We start from the raw sequence: 21,522 nt of genomic DNA on the forward strand, positions 1-21,522 counted from the left end.
TCCCATAGGTTTATGCTTGCCTTAGTCTTCTTTGTAATTGGATTTGTTTCATTGAAGATGTCTTTCAAATTTATGTGGAAAAGGGTTCTGCCAACATTTTCCTCTAAGTATCTGATAGTTTGTGGTCTAACATCCAAGTCCTTGATCCACTTGGAATTTACTTTTGTATTTGGTAAAATATAATGACTCAGATTCATTCTTCTGCATGTTTCAACCCCTTTTTTCCAACACCATTTGTTGAAGAGACTCTGCTTTCCCCCATTTAATAGTCCCGGCACCTTTGGCAAAGATTAGATGTCCATAGGTGTGGAGGCTCACTTCTGGGCTCTCAATTTTATTCCACTGGTCAGTGTGTCTTTTCATGTTCCACTGCCAAGCAGTTTATATGACAATGGACCTATGATACAATTTGAGATCTGGGAGTGTGATGCCTCCAGTTCTGTTCTTTTTCCTCAAGATTGTTTTGGCAATTCTAGGTCTTTTCTGGTTCCAGATAAACATTTGTAGCATTTATTCTATTTCCTAAAAATGTGGCTGAGATTTTGATGGGGATAGCATTAAATTTGTAGATAGCTCTGGGTAGTATATTCATTTTGATGATGTTAATTCTTCCTACCCATGAACATGGAATATCTTTTAACTTTTCTGTGTCTTTTTCAATTTCCTTGAGTAGTGACTCATAATTTTCAGTATAAAAGTCTGTCTTTCACTTCTTTGCTTAGGTTTATTCATAGATATTTTATTGTTTTTGTTGCTATAGTAAAGGGAATTGATTTCAGGTTTCCATCTTCTTCTAACTTAGTGTTTGCATAGAGGAATGCCACTGACTTTTGAATGTTAATTTTGTATCCTGACACCTTACTGTATTGCCTGATGATTTTCAAAAGCTTCCTGCTGGATTCCTTAGGTTTTTTTTTTTTTTTTTGCAGTATTTTTTTTCTTCTTTTTTTTTTTTTTATTTAAGAAAGGATTAATTAACAAAACCATAGGGTGGGAGGGGTACAACTCCACACAATTCCCACCGCCCAATCTCCATATCCCACCCCCTCCCCCGATAGCTTTCCCATTCTCTATCCCTCTAGGAGCATGGACCCAGGGTCATTGTGGGTTGCAGAAGGTAGAAGGTCTGGCTTCTGTAATTGCTTCCCCGCTGAACATGGGCGTTGACTGGTCGGTCCATACTCCCAGTCTTCCTCTCTCTTTCCCTAGTAGGGTGGGTCTCTGGGGAAGCTGAGCTCCAGGACATATTGGTGGTGTCTTCAATCCAGGGAAGTCTGGCCGGCATCCTGATGACACCTGGAACCTGATTCCTTAGGTTTTTTTTTTTTTTTTTTTTTTTTTTTTCCTCCAGGGTTATTGCTGGGCTCGGTGCCTGCACCATGAATCCACCGCTTCTGGAGGCCATTTTTCCCCCTTTTTGTTGCCCTAGTTGTTGCAGCCTCGTTAGGGTTATTATTGCCATTGTTGACGTTGCTTTGTTGTTGGATAGGACAGAGAGAAGTGGAGAGAGGAGGGGAAGACAGAGAGAGAGGGGAGAGAAAGATAGACACCTGCAGACCTGCTTCACTGCCTGTGAAGCGACTCCCCTGCAGGTGGGGAGCCGGGGGCTGGAACCGGGATCCTTACCCCGGTCCCTGCGCTTTGCGCCACGTGCGCTTAACCCACTGTGCCACTGCCCGACTCCCAGGTTTTTCTATGTATATTATCATATCACCTGCAAATAGGGAGAATTTGACTTCTTCTCTTCCAGTCTGTATCCCTTTAATTCCCTGTTCCTGCCTGATTGCTATAATAAGAACTGTCAACACTATGTTGAATAATAATGGTGACAGTGGGCAGCCCTGTCTAGTACCTGATCGGAGGGGAAATGCTTCCAGTTTTCTTGAAGAATTTTACATTTATTCACATTTTTGTAGTGTTTTGACCATAAAGGGATGTTTTATTTTGTCAAAGGCTTTCTCTGCATCTATTGATATGACCATGTGGTTTTTGTTCTTGCTTTTGTTGATGTGGAGGATCACGTTGATTGATTTACTTTTAAACCAACCTTGCATGCCTGGGATAAACCCCACTTGGTCATGATGAACAATTTTTTTAATATACTGCTCTATCTTGTTGGCTAGAATTTTGTTCAATATTTTTTTTCTTTTCTGATTTTTTTTTTAATTGGGGAATTCATGTTTTACATTCAACAGTAAGTACAATAGTTTGTACATGCATAACATTCCCCAGTTTTCCATATAACAATACAACCCCAACTAGGTCCTCTGAATCCTTCTTGGACCTGTATTCTCCCCAGCCACCCACACCCACCCCAGAGACTTTTACTTTGGTGCGATACGCCAATTCCATTTCAGGTACTACTTGTGTTTTCTTTTCTGACTTTGTTTTTCAAATTCAGCCTGAGAGTGAGATCATCCCATATTCATCCTTCTGTTTCTGACTTATTTCACTCAACATGATTTTTTCAAGGTCCATCCAAGATCGGCTGAAAATGGTGAAGTTACCATTTTTTACAGATGAGTAGTATTCCATTGTGTATATATATCACAACTTGCTCAGCCACTTATCTGTTGTTGGACACCTGGGTTGCTTCTAGGTTTTGGCTATTACAAATTGTGCTGCCAAGAACATATGTGTACACAGATCTTTTTGGATGGGTGTGTTGGGTGCCTTAGGATATATCCCCAGAAGAATTACAGGATCATAGGGTAAGTCCATTTCTAGCCTTCTGAGAGTTCTCCAGGCTGTTCTCCACAGAGGTTGGGCCCCTTTACATTCCCACCAGCAGTGCAGGAGGGTTCCTTTGACCCCACACCCTCTCCAGCATTTGCTGCTATTACCTTTTCTGATGTATGACATTCTCACAGGAGTAAAGTAGTATCTCATTGTTTTCTTTATTTGCATTTCTCTGACAATCAGAGACTTGGAGCATTTTTTCATGTGTTTCTCAGCCTTTTGGATCTCTTCTGTAGTGAATATTCTGTCCATGTCCTCCTGCCATTTTTGCATGGGGTTATTTGTTGACTTGTTGTTGAGTCTGGCAAGCTCTTTATATATGTTGGTTATTAAACTCTTGTCTGGTGTATGGCATGTAAAGATCTTCTCCCATTCTGTGAGGGGTCTCTTGGTTTGGGTAGTGGTTTCTTTTGCTGTGAAGAAGCTTTCTAATTTGATGTAGTCCCATAGGTTTATACTTGCCTTAGTCTTCCTTGTAATTTGATTTGTTTCATTGAAGATGTCTTTAAAATGTATGCGAAAAAGAGTTCTGCCAATATTTTCTTCTAAGTATCTGATAGTTTGTGGTCTAACATCCAAGTCCTTGATCCACTTGAAATTTACTTTTGTATTTGGTGAAATAACAGTGGTTCAGTTTCATTCTTCTGCATGTTTCAACCCATTGTTTCCAACACCATTTGTTGAAGAGACACTGCTTTCCCGATTTAATAGTCTGAGCCCCTTTGTCAAAGACTAGATGTCCATAGGTGTGGGAGCTCACTTCTGGGCTCTCAATTCTATTCCACTGGTCAGTGCGTCTATTCATGTTCCATACCAAGCAGTTTTGATGACAGCGGCCCTATAATACAATTTGAGATCTGGGAGTGTGATGCCTCCAGTTCTGTTCTTTTTTCTCAAGATTGTTTTGGCAATTCTAGGTCTTTTCTGGTTCCAGATAAACATTTGTAGCATTTATTCTATTTCCTAAAAAATGTGCTTGGGATCTTGATGGGGATAGCATTAAATTTGTAGATGGCTCTTAGTAGTATATTTATTTTGATGATGTTAATTCTTCCAACCCATGAACATGGAATATCTTTCCACTTCTTTGTGTCTTTTTCAGTTTCCTTGAGTAGTGACTCATAATTTTCAGTATACAAGTCTTTCACTTCTTTGGTTATGTTTACTCCTAGATATATTTTTTTAATTTCTTTCTTTATTGGGGAATTAATGTTTTACATTCAACAGTAAATACAATAGTTTGTACATGCATAACATTCCCCAGTTTCCTATTTAACAATACAACCCCCACTGTGTCATTTATCATCCTTCATGGATCTGTATTCTCCCCACCCACCCACCCCAGAGTCTTTTATTTTGGTGTGATATGCCAATTACATTTCAGGTTCTACTTGTGTTTTCGTTTCTGATCTTGTTTTTCAACTTCTGCCTGAGACTCCTAGATATTTTATTGTTTGTGTTGCTATAGTTAAAGGAATGGATTTCTGGATTTCAATTTCTTCTAGCTTAGTGTTTGCATAGAGGAATGCCACTGCCTTTTGAATGTTAATTTTGTAGCCTGACACCTTACTGTATTGCCTAATGATTTACAAAATCTTCTTGCTGGATTCCTTAGGTTTTTATGTGTATACTATCATGTTATCTGCAAATAGGGACTTCTTCTCTTCCAATCTGTATCCCTTTAATTCCTTGCTCCATCCTGATTGCTATGGCAAGAACTTCCAACACTATGTTGAATAGTAATGGTGATAGTGGGCAGCCCTGTCTAGTACCTGATCTGAATGGAAATGCTTCCAGTTTTTCACCATTGAGTATGATGTTGGCTGTAGGTTTGCTATATATAGACTCCACTATCTTCAGGAATTTGCCATCTATTCCCATTTTTTGTAGTGTTTTGATCATAAAGGGATGTTGTATTTTGTCAAAGGCTTTCTCTGCATCTACTGATATGACCATGTGGTTTTTGGTCTTGCTTTTGTTAATGTGGTGGATCACATTGATAGATTTACATATATTAAACCAACCTTGCATGCCTGGGATAAACCCCACTTGGTCATGATGAACAATCTTTTTAATATACTGCTGTATCCGGTTGGCTAGAATTTTGTTCAGTATTTTAGCATCTATGTTCATCAGAGATATTGGTCTGTAGTTTTCTTTTTTGGTTGTGTCCCTGTCTGCTTTTGGTATCAGAGTGATGTTAGCTTCATAGAAGCTGGCAGGGATGGGGAATGTTATGCATGTACAAACTATTGTATTTACTGTTGAATGTAAAACATTAATTCCCCAATAAAGAAATAAATTTAAAAAAAAAGAAAAAGCTGAAGCTGGCAGGGAGTATTCCAGTGTCTTCAATCTTCTGGAAGACTTTTAAAAGTAGAGGTATTAGTTCTTCTCTGAAGGTTTTATAGAATTCATTTGTAAAACCATCTGGTCCAGGACTTTTATCTTTTGGGAGATTTTTGATAATTGTTTCAATTTCATTGGCTATGATGGGCCTGTTCATGTTATCCACTTCCTCTTTACTTAGTTTTGGAAGTTGGTAGGTATCTAGGAAATCATTTATTTCTTCCAGGTTCTCTAGCATGGTGGCATATAGTTGTTCATAGAAGCCTCGCATGATATGTTGAATTTCTGCGGTGTCTGTTGTGATATCTCCTCTTTCATTTAGTATCCGATTTATTTGGGTCTTCTCCCTTTTTTGTTTTGTAAGTCTGGCTAAAGGTTTGTCGATTTTGTTCACTCTTTCTGTTGGTATGCTTCTAAAAACCCCTTCTGTTTCATTAGTTTAATCCCCCCTGCTTAACACTATTCTATTTATATAACCACTTCATTCTATTTACATAACCGCTGTTAACAAGCACCACCCTCCCTCCAGGGCATTGGTGGTTTAGTGGTAGAATTCTTGCCTGCCCCGCCCCCTCTCCTTGTCACACCCTGATTTTCACCAGTCACTTTTCTCTCCACCCTCTCTGGGTCGCATCCTGTTCCCACCCTACTGGGCTAATATATTTATTAGGACAAGATTGTAGTTTTTAGTTTAGTTTAGCTTGGTATAGATTGCGCTGCGACCTGCATGAATAAAGAGATACTGCTTACAGCTCAACCATGAGTCCCTGGTCATCTGTTACCCGCCCGTGAAGCCAGCCCGTCGAAAACAACATCTTTCGAAGAACCAACATTTACTTTCGTTGATCTTTTGTATGGTTTCCTTATTCTCAATGTTATTTATTTCTGCCCTAACTTTAGTGATTTCTGTCCTTCTGGTTGCTTTAGGATTCCTTTGTTCTTCTTCTAGGTCTTTAAGTTGTGCAACCAGGCTGTTTATTTGTGCTTTTTCTTGTTTCCTAATGTGTGCTTGTATAGCTATGGACTTCCCCCTCAGTACTGTCTTAGTTGTGTCCCAAATATTTTGATAGCTTGTGTCTTCGTTTTCATTGAAGTCTCGAAACATTGTGATTTCTTCCTTGATATCCTCTTTGACCCAGAGGTTGTTAAGAAGTATACTGTTGAGCTTCCACATTTTGTGACTATTACTCATCTTTTGTTGATTGTTAAGTGTTAGTTTAATTCCACTGTGGTCTGAGAAGATGCTTGGGATGATTTCAATGCTCTTGAATTTGCCGATGCTGTCTTTGTGGCCTAACATATGGTCTATCCTTGAGAATGACCCATGTGGATTTGAGTAAAATGGTTATTCCAGTTTCTTGGGATGAATGACTCTGAAAATGTCCAATAGTTCTAGTTTATCTATCTCTTCATTTAGCTCCCTTATGTCTTTATTGATTTTCTGCCTGGATGATCTGTCAAGTTGAGAGAGTGGGGTGTTGAAGTCCCCTACTATGACTGTGTTGCTGTTAATATATTGCTGTAGCTCTTTCAGTAGATATTTGATGTATTTAGATGGCTTCTCATTGGGTGCATAGATGTTAATAATTGTTAAGTCCTCTTGATTGACTAATCCTCTGAGCATTAAGTAGTGTCCATTCCTATATATTTTTAATCTTATCTATTTTAAAGTCTATCATATCAGATATGAGAATAGCTGTTCCTGCCTTTTCTTGTGGGCCATTGGCTTGTATGATAGTTTTCCATCCTTTTACTTTAAGTCTGTGTTTGTCTTGTTGAGTTAAGTGGGTTTCCTGTAGACAGCATATTGTTGGGTTGTATTTTCTGATCCATCTTCCTATTTTGTGTCTTTTAATAGGTGAATTCAGGCCACTGACATTTATTGATATCAAAGATTGAAGATATTTTAACGCCATTCTTGTAGAGTTTTAGAAAAAGTGTTCTGATATATGGCCTATTTATGATGGTCTGCCTGTTTATAGAAGACCTTTCAGAACTTCTTTCAGGGCAGGCTTGGTGATAGTTGACTCCTTTAACTGTTGCTTGTCTGAGTAGGTTTTGATGCCTCCATCTAGTCTGAATGACAGTCTAGCAGTATATAGAATTCTGGGTGGAAAGCCTTTCTCATTGAGCACTCGATAGATATCTTGCCATTCTCTTCTGGCCTGTAGTGTTTGTGTGGAGAAGTCTGCTGCTAATCTTACGGGTTTTCCTCTGTAGGTGACTCTTTGTTTTTCTCTTGCAGCCTTCAGGATCCTTTCTTTATCCTTATTCCTTTCCATTCTTTTTTTTTTTTTTTCCTCCTCCAGGGTTATTGCTGGGCTCGGTGCCTGCACCATGAATCCACCGCTTCTGGAGGTCATTTTTCCCCCCTTTTGTTGCCCTTGTTGTAGCTTCGTTGTGGTTATTATTATTGCCCTTGTTGACGCAATTCGTTGTTGGATAGGACAGAGAGAAATGGAGAGAGGAGGGGAAGACAGAGAGAGAGGGGAGAGAAAGATAGACACCTGCAGACCTGCTTCACCGCCTATGAAGCGACTCACCTGCAGGTGGGAAGCCGGGGGTTCGAACTGGGATCCTTACGCCAGTCCCTGCGCTTTGCGCCACGTGCGCTTAACCCACTGCGCCACCGCCCGACCCCCATTCCTTTCCATTCTAAATAGGATATGTCTTGGTGTCTTTAAGTCTGGGTTAATTCTGTTTGGGACCCTCTGGGCTTCTTGAACCTTTATGTCTTTTTTGTTGTCTGGACTAGAGAAGTTCTCAGTAATTATGGCCTGAAGAATACTTTCTTCCCCTCCCTCTCTTTCTTCCTCTGGTAAGCCAATAATGTGTATATTATTTCTTTTGTAGTCATCCCACAGATCTCTGTTGTTGTTTTCAGTATCTCTTAATCTCTTTTTGATATCTCTTCTTTTTCAGTTGTCTCTAATTAGTCCTCAATCTTGCTAATTCTGTCTTCAGCCTCATTTATTCTATTTTCTCTCCCTCTACTGTTTTCTGGAGTTCATCTATTTTGTTTCCCTGTTCTGATACTGTTTTAGCTTTTTCAGCTAGTTGTGTTCTTAGCTCAGCTATTTCAGCTTTCAGCTGTCTAATAACGTTGAGATAATTAGTGTTTTCTTCCAGAGTCTCATTTGTTGTTTCTGCATTTTCTGATGACAATTATTTCAAACTCTTTACACACTCCAGTGATTATTTCCTTATGTAATGTTTGGATGTTGACCTCATTGTTTTGTGCTTCAAGCTTTGGGGGCCTTTTAGCTGGACTCTTGTCCTAGTTCATTTCTCCAGTATTTCTTCTTGTTGGTTTAACCATTCTATATAGTATGTTACGAGGTCCCTCTCTCAGTACTTTTCAAATTATTGATCACTTTTGCCTGGATTGATTTGTGTCTAAGTAAGGTACTTAAAGGGTTCACATCTTTGGAAATTGACAGTTATTTCAATATTTTTTTAATCCCTGAGTTGGATCACAGTGGCTTTAAAAGCCATGTTCTTTTTCTTCCCTGTAGGCTATGGGAGCCTGAGAGCTTTTAAACTATAAGTATGCTTCTTAGCTTAATCCCTCACTCCTTTTTTTTTTTTGCCTCCAGGGTTATTGCTGGGGTTTGATGAATCCACTGCTCCTGGAGGCTATTTTTTTCCCCTTTTGTTGCCCTGGTTGAATCCCTCACTCCTGACCAAGAGATAAAGCAGGGTGGGGAAGAGTTAATACAGTGACTATGCAAGGAGACTCTTACATCCCAAGTATCCAAAGCTCCAGGCTCAATTCAGCTACTCTACCAAGCCAGACAGCACCGCTGGGCCCTGTGAGTTTCTAAACAAGTCCCGTTTATATTCTGTAGGTTCTGAGGCAACTATTCACTATGTTCTCATCAGGAGAATAATATGGAAAGGCTCCTACCACACAGCCCCACTGCTAGACCAGCAAGGTGTAGCTCTTCTTCTGAGTTTCCTGGTCAGGTCTCTGTCCCCTGGTATCAGCACAGGGCCTCCCTGCCACTGCTCCAGATTCTGAGGACAGTAGCAATGGAGACTCACAATTTTATTTGGTGAGTCTCAGGGAAGTCCTCTCCTCCCTTCAGCCATCTTTTTGTTGGTAAAATAAACTCAATGTGGTGCCTCAACTGGTAAACTGCTGGACTGTTACCAGCCACTTAATCTCTGCCTAGGCTCCTCTCTGTCCACGAGCCACACTTATTTACACTCATCAGTGACTTGGTGGGTTCCTGAAGTCGTTCTAGTCCTGCCTTGTTGCAGTCCCAAATGATCTCCTTTGATATCCCTAGTTGACCCGGGAGGGGAGAGGAAAGGAAAGGAGAGGAGAAGAGAAGAGAGGAGAGGAGAGGAGAGGAGAGGAGAGGAGAGGAGAGGAGAGGAGAGGAGAGGAGAGGAGAGGAGAGAAGCACAGCTGCTGCTGCTTTCTAGCCCTGCCTCCTTTTATAGTTTCTTAATTAAAATTTTTAGAAATGAAATTTAAGTAATTGATCCATTTATTGTTGTCATCATTTTTGGATGGGACAGAGAGAAATCGAGAGAGGAGGGGAAGATGGGGAGAGAAAGAGAGACATCTGTAGACCTGCTTCACCGCCTGTGAAGAGACCCCCTTGCAGGTGGGGAGCCAGGGGCTCAAACTGGGATCCTTATACCGGTTCTTGCGCTTTGTGCCATGTGTGTTTAACCCACTGCGCTACCGCCAGGTCCCCAGTTGATCGATTTTTAAGGAATGCCCAGGGGCTAGACAGTGGCACACCTGGTTAAGTGCACACATTACAGTACCCGGGTTCAAGACCCCAGTCCCCACCTGCAGGGGTGAAGCAGGGCTGCGGGTGTCTCTTTCCTTCTCTCTTACCCCCCCCTCAATGTATCTATCCTATAATAAATTAATTAAATTAAAAAATGAATGCCCAGTGATGCTAAAATACAATTGTAGTTAGAAGTAATAGGCTTGTCTTAACACCATTCAATGTAATTATAGAAATTTTTTTGTAGATATACTCTTCCACCAGAACATGGAAACTAATTGCTTTGAATTTAGAGATTATTAGATTAGGTGGTACAACACATAAGGGAGAAAGAAGTTTGCATTGCTGGAAGTAAGGCAGACAACACAGAGGTTGTCTTTGTGAAGTGAGTTAGAAAATTTGAAAGCACACAGATGTTGAAAGTTGTTTACCAGCAAACCAATGTGGGTTGTCCCTAAGTAACTTAGATGTTCTCATTCCAAAGATCATGGCAACTTGATCTAGCCCAGCATCATCTTGATGGATTTGGACTGAGTTTTTTCCCCTGTTAATTAAATTTAGAAATAGGATGATAACACATGAACTGCAATTCAGTACTCTTACACAAGCCACCAAAAAAAAAAAAAAAAAAGGCCTGTTACTAATGGGTTTTTCATAACCCTGGAATCAGAATATGGAGACCTGAATTATTCTTCTGACACATGATTTGTCCTTACATTACAGCTAAGGCAGTGTATTGTAGACAATGTTTCTGTGCCTTCCTTTTCTTTTCAATTACTTTCTTTCCCTGTGTTCTTCTGGGTCCTATGAGCTAGTGGACCTAAGAAAGGGATTGTGAGCACCTCTCATCTGTAGCCAGTCAGTCAGAAAGACAACTGGTAATCTGACCCTGAGGATACCACCAGAGGGGGGTGTATCTTGGAGGACTGAGGCTTTAAATTCTGATATTGATGCTATTACCAGAAGAATTGTGCTGTGTGTGGGATACCCACGTGGTATTAGAGAATTGCTTGTTGGTGTGGAGAACTCCACACACCAGCACATACCAGAATTGTGACTAGCTTCTTGCTTCTTCTTTCTAAGGCCCAACATGCAGCAGAAATAGGAGCCAATGGCATCGCTGTCATTGCACCTTTCTTTCTCAAGCCATGGAACAAAGGTACATAGATGGGTCTAAACTTAGCACAGTGCCTCATCAGGCTCACTTGGTTTTTTTTTTTTTTTTTTTACTATTTTTAATTATTTTTTTATTTTTTGTTGCCCTTGTTGTGGTTGTTATTATTGTTATAGCTGTTGTTGATGATGCATAGGTCAGAGAGAAATCAAGAAGAGAGGAGGGGAAGACAGAGAGAAGAGAAAGATAGACACCTGCAGACCTGCTTCAACTCCTGTGAAATGACACCCCTGCAAGTGGGGAGCTGGGGGCTCGAACTGGGATCCTTACAGAGGTTCTTGCACTTTGTGCCATGTGTGCTTAACCTGCTGCACTACCGCCCAGCCCCCTATTTTCTTTTTTTTAATATTTGTTTATTCCCTTTTGTTGTCCTTATTGTTTTATTGCTCTAGTTATTGATGTCATCGTTGTTGGATAGAATAAAGAGAAATGGAGAGAGGAGGGGAAGACAGAGAGGGGAAGAGAAAGACACCTGCAAACCTGCTTCACCGCATGTGAAGCTTTCCCCCTGCAGGTGGGGACCAGGGACTTGAACCTGGGTCCTTGTACACTGTAATGTGAACGTTTAACCAGGTGTGCCACCATCTGCCCTCCCTTTCATTTTTTCTTATTATCTTTATTTATTTATTGGGTAGAGAGAGCCAGAAATATAGAGGGAAGGGGGTAATAGAGAGAAAGACAGAGAGACCTGCAGCACTGCTTCACCACTCATGAAGCTTTCCCCCTGAAGGTGAGGACTGGGGGCTTGAACCTGGGTCCTTGCACACTGTAATGTTTGCGCTCAACTAGGTACTCCATCACCCAGCCCCCAGCAGTGATTCACTTGGTAGAGCACTAATGTTACTGGGTTGGCGTCCCCAGTTCCCACATAGGAGCCTCTGCAGTGTGAAACTTTATGTATGATGGAGCAGTGATGCAGGTGTCTTTCTTTCTCTCTGACTCTTCCATTTCTCACCCTCTATCAAAAAGAAAGAAGAAAAAATTTAAAGACAGTGGCACGTAACTCATAAAAGCCAAATTTTATGGACAGGAGACCTAAAGTTATAATGATCCAGTAGTTCTCTGGAATATCAAAAATCGAATCATTAAAAACAAACAAACAAAAAAAAGAATTTCAGGCCTGGGGAGATAGCACAATAGTTATGTGAAAGACTTTCACCTCTGGAGCTTTATGGTCCCAGGTTCAATCCCAGCAGCACCATAAGCCAGAACTGAGCACTGCTCTGGTCTCTCTGTGTACTACTTTTCTCTCTTCATGTCTCTCATGCAAATAAATAAAATATTTTTAAAAGAACTCCAGGGTTGTAGAGCTAACATTTGTGTGATTACACAAATGACTTTCATACCTGAGTCCATGCTCAGTCCCCAGCACCACCAGAAACCAGAGTTGAGCAGTGCTTTGATTTCTCTTCCTCTCTGTAATCTTCTTTCATTGAGATAAAATAAAACACTTTAGAGAAAAAAAAAAGTTTAAAGGGCTAGAAACATACAAAATGTTATCTTGGTACACCATTAAGCCTATAACTAAATGTATAGTTGATCTATTTTTTATGAAATGTCACCTTTTAGTGGTTGATAGAAAATAGTTAAGATAGGAGTCGGGCGGTCGCACAGCGGTTGATCAATCATATGTCGCTATTTGGGGAATTTTATTAGGATGAATACTTTTTAAGTTTTCTCCATGTGATTTTAATGAATACTTTTCTCCAACGATAAGCATTAAAAGAAGTACAATGGGGGGTCGGGCGGTGGCGCAGTGGGTTAAGCGCATGTGGCGCAAAGCGCAAGGACCGGCGTAGGGATCCCGGTTCGAGCCCCCGGCTCCCCACCTGCAGGGGAGTCGCTTCACAGGCGGTGAAGCAGGTCTGCAGGTGTCTATCTTTCTCTCCCCCACTCTGTCTTCCCCTCCTCTCTCCATTTCTCTCTGTCCTATCCAACAACGAATAGTGTCAACAAGAACAATAATAATAACCACAACGAGGCTACAACAACAAGGGCAACAAAAGGGGGAAAAAGTGGCCTCCAGGAGCGGTGGATTCATGGTGCAGGCACCAAGCCCAGCAATAACCCTGGAGGAAAAAAAAAAAAATAAGTACAATGGGGAGTCAGGCGGTAGCGTAATGGCACAGGTGGCCCAAAGTGCAAGGACTGGCATAAGGATCCTGATTCAAGCCCCCAGTTCCCCACCTGCAGGGGAGTCGCTTCACAAGCGGTGAAGCAGGTCTGCAGGTGTCTGTCTTTCTCTTCTCCTCTCTGTCTTCCCCTCCTCTTTCCATTTCTCTCTGTCCTGTCCAACAACAACGACATCAATAACAACTACAACAAGGGCAACAAAAGGGAATTAATTAATTAATTAATTAAATTAAAAGAAGTTTAAAAAAGAAGTACAATGAACTATAATAATTTGTTCAACAATATTAAGTAACAAAATATGTCACAGTGTCTAGGTGAAGGTCGTGAGATTCTCTCTCCTAGTACCCACCCAAAGTATAAGCTGTCCTGTTGTGTTTCTGGGTCATCTGCAGTAATGCTGCAGCTGCACTCAAATAGGATGTTGTAGGACATTCCGTTCCTTCCGCAAACCAAAGTAAGCTCCCATCCACCATGTCTGGACTTCTCCCTAAAAAGGAAAAGTGACAAACTATGCTTGAATTATTGAGAGATATGCTCCTTTAATTTCCTTTGCGATTTGCCGTAGCACTTTTCCAGTTGCGGTATTATTACTCTGTTCCCATTGCAACACCCATGTTACTGACCACACAGCCCTTCAGAGACAAAAGTCCTACCTCATAAGCTGTTTTCTCTGACTGTTGCAGGATCCCCTCAATACATGTGAAGATCTGCACCATTTTTTCTAGATTTACTTATTTGTTCATCGGAGAGAGAGACCGACAGACAGACAGAGAGGGAGAGACCATAATATCACTCTGTACATGCAGTGCTGGAAATCAAACTCGGGACCTCGTGCCTGAGAGTTCAAGATTTTATCCACTGCATTACCTCCTAGGGATACTGTTTGATTTGGTTTTGTTAGTGTGATATTAATTACATTGGAAAGTTATTTCCTTCTTTTGGTCTTTCTGTAGGAAGAAAAATAAATTTTATTTTATTTTAATTTCTTTATTGGGGAATTAATGTTTGACATTCGACAGTAAATACAGTAGTTTCTACATGCATAACATTTCTCAGTTTTCCATGTAACAATACAACCCCCACTAGGTCCTCTGTCATCCTTTTTTGGACCTGTATTCTTCCACCCACCCCAGAGTCTTTTACTTTGGTGCAATACACCAACTCCAGTTCAGGTTCTACTTGTGTTTTCTCTTCTGATCTTCTTTTCCAACTTCTGCCTGAGAGTGAGATCACCCCATAGTCATCCTTTTGTTTATGACTTATTTCACTTAACATGATTTTTTTCAAGCTCCATCCAAGATGGGCTGAAAACAGTCAAATCACCATTTTTAACAGCTGAGTAGTATTCCATTGTGTATATATACCACAATTTGCTCAGCCATACATTTGTTGTTGGACACCTGGGTTGCTTCCAGGTTTTGGCTATTACAAATTGTACTGCTAAGAACATACGTGTACACAGATCTTTTTGGATGGGTGTGTTGGGTGCCTTAGGATATATCCCCAGGAGAGGAATTGCAGGATCATAGGGCAGGTCCATTTCTGGCCTTCTGAGAGTTCTCCAGGTTGTTCTCCACAGAGGTTGGGCCCCTTTACATTCCCACCAGCAGTGCAGGAGGTTTCTTTTGACCCCACAACCTCTCCAACATTCGTTGCTAGAAAAATAAATTCTAAATGCACTGAGTAGCAAAGACATTGTAGTAGTGACATCAGAGATGATGAGAATAGTCAAGAATTTTCTATTTTTTTGGAACTGGAGGGTGTAGCTTAATGTTAGAGATTCTTGCATGTGTAAGGCCCTGGGTCCAATCCCCAGTGCCAGGGTGGGAAGAAAAAAAAAGAAGGAAGAGGAGGAGGAGAACAATAACAACAGCAACTGCAACATCCTGATGATGAAAAAGATAGTTGCATTCCATTAGAGGGTCTCGCTCTCTCTCTTTTATTTTTTAATCAGGGAAAACAATATAAACTCACTCACCCCATAACCATTTCCTGCTCTTTTGCAGATGTCCTGATTAATTTTCTGAAGGAGGTGGCTGCAGCTGCCCCTACATTGCCATTTTATTACTACCATATCCCTGCCTTGACAGGGGTGAAGAGTTAAGTACTGCTTCTTTCCTCCGTGTGTGTGTGTGTGTGTGTGTGTGTGTGTGTGTGTGTGTGTAGGGGTTTTTGGCCACCAGTTATCAGTGCTTACACAGCTCCACAGTTCCTAGTGGCCATTTCCCCCTCCCTCCTTTCCTTTTTTTTTAGTACTTATGTATGTATGTATTTATTTATTTAATGTATTTATTGATTGATTGATTTGATAGAGACAGAGAAATGAGAGGGAAGGGGGAAACAGAGACAGATAATGAGAGAAACACCTGCAGCACTGCTTCACTGTCCACAAAGCTTTCCTCTCTCACCCACCCCTACCTTAGTTGGGGACCAGGGGCTTGAATCTGGGTCCTTGCTCCTGGTAATATGTGTACTCAACCAGGTGTGCTACCACCTGGCCCCTTTCTTCTTTTTGATAGAGATGAGAGACAGAGAGAAGAGACACCTGCAGCACTGTTTATGAAGTTTCCCTATTCCCCTATAGGTACTGACCGAGGACTTGAACCCAGTTCCTCTCACATTGTAACCTGTGCCCTCTACTTGGTGTGCCATCAACTGGCCCCATCTTACCATATATTGCTGAAAAGCCTGCACTTCATTCCACCCCACTGCACATTGCAGAAGTCAGACTCTAGTGATGAGATGGTTCCAATTGCTACAAAATAAGTCATGTGTGTCAAAAATAAGTCAGCCGTTTTGAGTGGGGATACCAGCTTATCTTGAAAGCTTAGTATGAAGGCAACTCCGATAACACATGAGAGAACCACAGCACCAGCAGGAGCTTTGTGGATGATGGTGGAGCAATGCTGTGGTAGCTCTGCTCGTCTGTCTCTTTCATCTCTGTCTAAATAAAAAGGAGGGATTGGCCTAGGAATTATGCATGCACAGCCTACCCACCCCCAACATTAAAAAATATTTCTTAAATCCCATTCTTTTTGGCCTTAAAAGAGAAAAAAAAATGTGCTTTAAAAATACCCACTATTGGAAGTCGGGCGGTAGCGCAGCGGGTTAAGCGCATGGTGGCGCAAAGCGCAAAGACCGGCGTAAGGATCCTGGTTCAAGCCCCGGCTCCCCATTTGTAGGGGAGTCGCTTCACAGGCGGTGAATCAGGTCTGCAGGTGTCTATCTTTCTCTCCACCTCTCTGTCTTCCCCTCCTCTCTCCATTTCTCTCTGTCCTATCCAACAATGACAACATCAATAATAAATAATAACCCGGCTCCCCACCTGCAGGGGAATCGCTTCACAGGCGGTGAAGCAGGTCTGCAGGTGTCTATCTTTCTCTCCTCCTCTCTGTCTTCCCCTCCTCTCTCCATTTCTCTCTGTCCTATCCAACTACCACAACAACAATAATAACTACAACAATAAAAAGCAACAAGGGCAACAAAAGGGAATAAATAAATAAAATAAATAATAACAACAATAAAACAACAAGGGCAACAAAAGGGAATAAATATTTTTTTTAAAAATACCCACTATTAAAAAAAAAATACCCACTATTGGGAGTCAGGTGGTAGCGCAGCAGGTTAAGCGCACATGGTACAGAGCACAAGGACCTGTGTAAGGATCCCGCTTCTAGCCCCCGGCTCCCCACCTGCAGGGGAGTCGCTTCACAAGTAGTGAAGCAGGTCTGCAGGTGTCTATCTTTCTCTCCCCCTCTCTGTCTTCCCCTCCTCTCTCCATTTCTCTCTGTCCTATCCAACAACGATATCAGTAACAACAACAATAAGAACTACAACAGTAAAACAAGGGTAACAAAAGGGAATAAATAAATAAATATTTAAGAAAATAAATAATTAAATAAATAAAAAGAAAACCTTTAAAAAAATACCCACTATTGTTGTTGGGAACAGTGTGGAATTGTATCCCTGTCACCTTGTAATTTTGTAAACCAATATTAAATCACTAATAAACAGTTATAGTAAAAACATATATCCACCCCTGTCTTCAAGGACTGAAATGCTTAGGGCTGCATTTGACTTAAAAGGTAGCAGACAGGGAGTCGGGCTGTAGCGCAGCGGGTTAAGCGCAGGTGGCGCAAAGCACAAGGACCGGCATAAGGATCCTGGTTCGAACCCCGGCTCCCCACCTGCAGGGGAGTCGCTTCACAGGCGGTGAAGCAGGTCTGCAGGTGTCTATCTTTCTCTCCTCCTCTCTGTCTTCCCCTCCTCTCTCCATTTCTCTCTGTCCTATCCAACAACCACAACAACAATAATAACTACAACAATAAAACAACAAGGGCAACAAAAGGGAATAAATAAATAAAATAAATAATTTTTAAAAAAGGTAGCAGGCAGGGCAAGGAGCTGCACCTAGTTAGCACACATTACCATGCTTGAGGACCTGGGTTCAAAACCTTATCCCCTCCTGCAGGAGGAAAGCTTCACAAGTGATGCAGTAGTGCTGCAGTTCTCTTCTCTTCTCTTCTCTCTCTCTCTCCTGTCTCTCTGTCTCCATCCCTCCTTTCTTCCCTTTCTCTCCCTCCCCCTTTCCCTCTCTCTCTCTCTTCTCTCTTTTCTTTTCTATTTCCCCTCTCCTCTCTATTTCTATGTCTCTATCCATTTAAAAAAAAAAAGTAGCAGGTATCCACAGTCTATTATAGTGGAGACCAGCCCTGGCAGCTCTGTGCATCTGTGTAGGGCTCTGAGAACTGTGTGATTTCTGGGGTGAGTTCAGATTGATGAGCTCTTGCCTCTTTGAGCAGTTCGAGCAGAGGAGTTGCTGGTTGGGATTCAAGACAAGATCCCCACTTTCCAGGGGCTGAAGTTCAGTGACACAGATCTCCTAGACTTTGGGCAATGCGTTGATCAGAATCGCCAGCAGCAGTTCACTTTCCTTTTTGGGGTGGATGAGGTAAGTCAACCCAGAATGTCCCAGTAGGTTGGTTTCCCTCCCAGACAATTCATGGAGCCACTTATTCAGTAGCATCCTACTCTTTTGAATGAAAGTGAAATCTTGGGAGTCCGGCGGTAGCGCAGCGGGTTAAGCGCAGGTGGCACAAAGCACAAGGACCGGTGTAAGGATCCTGGTTCGAGCCCCCGGCTCCCCACCTGCAGGGGAGTCGCTTCACAAGTGGTGAAGCAGGTCTGCAGGTGTCTTATCTTTCTCTCCTCCTCTCCGTCTTCTCCTCCTCTCTCCATTTCTCTCTGTCCTATCCAACAATGACAACATCAACTACAACAATAATAACTACAACAATAAAACAACAAGGGCAACAAAAGGGAATAAGTAAATATTTTAAAAATTAAAAAAAAAAAGAAAGAAAGTGAAATCTCTTTCTCTGTTTTTGATCAGCAACTGTTGAGTGCTCTGGCCATGGGGGCTACAGGAGCGGTGGGAAGGTAAGCAAGATTGTCTGACCCAGTGATTGCAAATGCAAAGTCCTTCCGCTCCAGTGCTGTCCTTCCCTGAGCTACTTGTTACATATCAAATTGACCTACTGGTACTTAGTAGAGAACTTCTTAGACACTAGGAAAGCATCCTCATGTTGATGAACTTCTCTAACCTCACTTGCTAGTTTTTCTAGGAAGTCAGTGGTAAGTTTAAGATATTTGTCCTCTGGGAGGGAGGGTAACACACTTAGTAGAGTTTATATGTTACTATGTGCTAGGACTTGGGTTCAAGTCCCTGGTCCCCACACACCACCACCACACACGCACACGCACACACACACACATCCTCATTGGTAAAGATTTTTTTAAGTCCACAAGAATACTTTTAATTTCTTTTTTTATTATTTATAAAAATGAAAACACTGACAAAATCATAGGATAAGTGGTTTACAATTCCACACAGTTCCCACCACCAGAACTCTGTATCCCATTCCCTACCCGATAGCTTTCCTTTTCTTTAACCCTCTGGGAGTATGAACTCAGGGTCATTATGGGGTGCAGAAGGTGGAAGGTCTGGCTTCTGTAATTGCTTCCCGCTGAACATGGGTATTGGCAGGTCAATCCATGCTCCCAGCCTGTCTCTCTCTTTCCCTAGTCAGGGAAGGCTCTGGGGAAGTGGGGCTCTAGGACACATTGGTGGGGTCATCTGCCCAGGGAGGTCCGGTTGGCATCATGGTAGCATCTGGAACCTGGTAGCTGAAAAGAGAGTTAACATATAAAGCCAAACAAGTTGTTGACTAATCTTGAACCTAAAGCTAAGAATACTGCAGATGAAGATTTGGGGTCTCCGTTTTGGAAATAGCTAGTAGGTCTATTTTAGTTATATTCCATAAGGCCCATGACTATACTAGTTTTTTTCCTGAACCTGACATCTAATTTGCAGGTGGACCCAAGTTATTGTCTGAAGAGATGATGTCATGGCTGGAAAAGAGGCTAGAAACCTGGATCAGGGAAGAGAGTAGCTCCCAAATGTGGGAAAGGGGTATAAATATTGGGTGTGTGGGTTCCTTAGGAACATCCAAGATGTTCCAAGATGTAACCTCTACATCCCTGTAGGTCTGAGCTTGCATTCTGTGGTTATGAGTAAGACATTCCAAGCTGCCCCATCTTCCTTAGGTGGTAGGTAGAGTATGTTATCCAACCTTCCTTTGGAGGATGGAACATTCTCTACCATTGCTGATCCACATTAAGAATATTTTTTAGACCAGATAACTGGCCTTATCTTCATTTTTTTCTGAGATGTTCTGGAAGTGACATAAAGTGCTTGGAAGCTTTTGCAGCCACTCTGCTTGCAGTTCTCAACCCAGTTTTACAGTGGAATAGACACAGGACCTACCTTGGCAAGGTCTGTGAGAGACTCAGACATGATTTATGCCATGCACCTAGAATACAGCAGGCATTTAGTAAATGGTGTCTCCTGTTGCTACCATCACTGTTGTTTTCTAGGTCCCAGGAGATGACGTGTTAAGCATATGCTATGTATGCATGAGGCCCTAGGTTCCATCCCCTGAACTGCATGAAATAGCAGCATTGCTCTTTGATCTCTTTTCCTCATAAAAATAAATAAATAAATAAATAAATAAAATACTGGGGCTGGGTGGTGGCGTACTTGGTGGAGCACGCATACTATAATGTGCAAGAACCCAGATTTGAGCCCCTGGTCCCCACCTGCAGGGGGAAAGCTTTGCGAGTAGTGAAGCAGTATTGCAGGTGTCTCTCTGTCTCTCTCCCTATCTCCCCCTTCTCTCTCCATTTCTGGCTGCCTCTATCCAATAATAAATAAAGATAAGTAAAAAAAAATAATACCTTAAGATTTTATTTATTTATTAATGAGGAAGATAGGAGGAGAGAGAAAGAACCAGACATCACTCTGGCACATGTGCTGCCGGGGATCGAACTCAGGACCTCATGCTTGAGAGTTCAAAGCTTTATCACTGCGCCACCTTCCGGACCACTTTTTTTTTTTTTCCCCTCCAGGGTTATTGCTGGGCTCGGTGCCTGCACCATGAATCCACTGCTCCTGGAGGCCATTTTTCCCCCTTTTGTTGCCCTTGTTGTTGTAGCCTCGTTGTGGTTATTATCATTGCCATTGTTGACGCTATTCGTTGTTGGATAGGACAGAGAGAAATGGAGAGAGGAGGGGAAGACAGAGAAGGGGAGAGAAAGACAGACACCCACAGACCTGCTTCACCGCCTGTGAAGCGACTCCCCTGCAGGTGGGGAGCCGGGGGCTCGAACCGGGATCCTTACACCAGTCCTTGCGCTTTGCGCCACATGCGCTTAACCCACTGCGCCACCGCTCGACCCCGATTTTTTTTTAAATTTTTTATTTAAGAAAGGATTAGTGAACAAAAACATAAGGTAGAAGGGGTACAACTCCACACAATTCCCACCACCCAATCCCGATAATCCCCCCCTCCCATGGTAGCTTTCCCATTCTCTAGCCCTCTGGGAGCATGGACCCAGCCGACCCCGATTTTTTTTTTTAATGTAGCATCAGGAAGTAAACCTAGGGCTCTCCTTTTGAAATACACTTGCACAGTCTCTATGACCCAGCTTTCCCTTTCTTTCTTTTTTTTTTTTATTATTGTAGTTATTATTATTGTTGGATAGGACAGAGAGAAATGGAGAGAGGATGGGAAGACAGAGAGAGGGAGAGAAAGATAGACACCTGCAGACCTGCTTCACCTCCTGTGAAGTGATTCCCCTGCAGGTGGGTAGCCAGGGGCTCGAACCAGAATCCTTACGCTGGTCCTTGTGCTTTGCACCACCTGCGCTTAACCCTCTGCCCTACAGCCTGACTCCTTCTCTCTCTTTTTTTTTTTCAGAGAGAGAGTGAGAGCACAAGTGCACAGGAGCACACTCAAAGTAGGAGTGGGAGAGAGAGAC

At 42.1% G+C, this 21,522-nt stretch overlaps 1 protein-coding gene across 3 annotated transcripts in view; it reads left to right on the plus strand.

Annotated features, from left to right (window-relative positions):
• Positions 1–21,522, plus strand: part of NPL (N-acetylneuraminate pyruvate lyase) — a 42,356-nt gene that overhangs the window by 15,038 nt on the left and 5,796 nt on the right. The window contains exons 6-9 of one of the 3 annotated variants that reach the window (XM_007525833.3): positions 10,920–10,995; positions 15,150–15,242; positions 17,946–18,094; positions 18,536–18,582. In XM_007525833.3, coding sequence (XP_007525895.1) covers positions 10,920–10,995; positions 15,150–15,242; positions 17,946–18,094; positions 18,536–18,582 — 365 coding nt within the window. The remainder of the gene's footprint in view (positions 1–10,919; positions 10,996–15,149; positions 15,243–17,945; positions 18,095–18,535; positions 18,583–21,522) is intronic. The other 2 variants (XR_009551576.1, XM_060197804.1) reach the window with 2 other exon arrangements.

This window comes from Erinaceus europaeus, chromosome 9, assembly GCF_950295315.1.
Source record: "Erinaceus europaeus chromosome 9, mEriEur2.1, whole genome shotgun sequence".
Lineage (NCBI taxonomy): Eukaryota > Metazoa > Chordata > Mammalia > Eulipotyphla > Erinaceidae > Erinaceus > Erinaceus europaeus.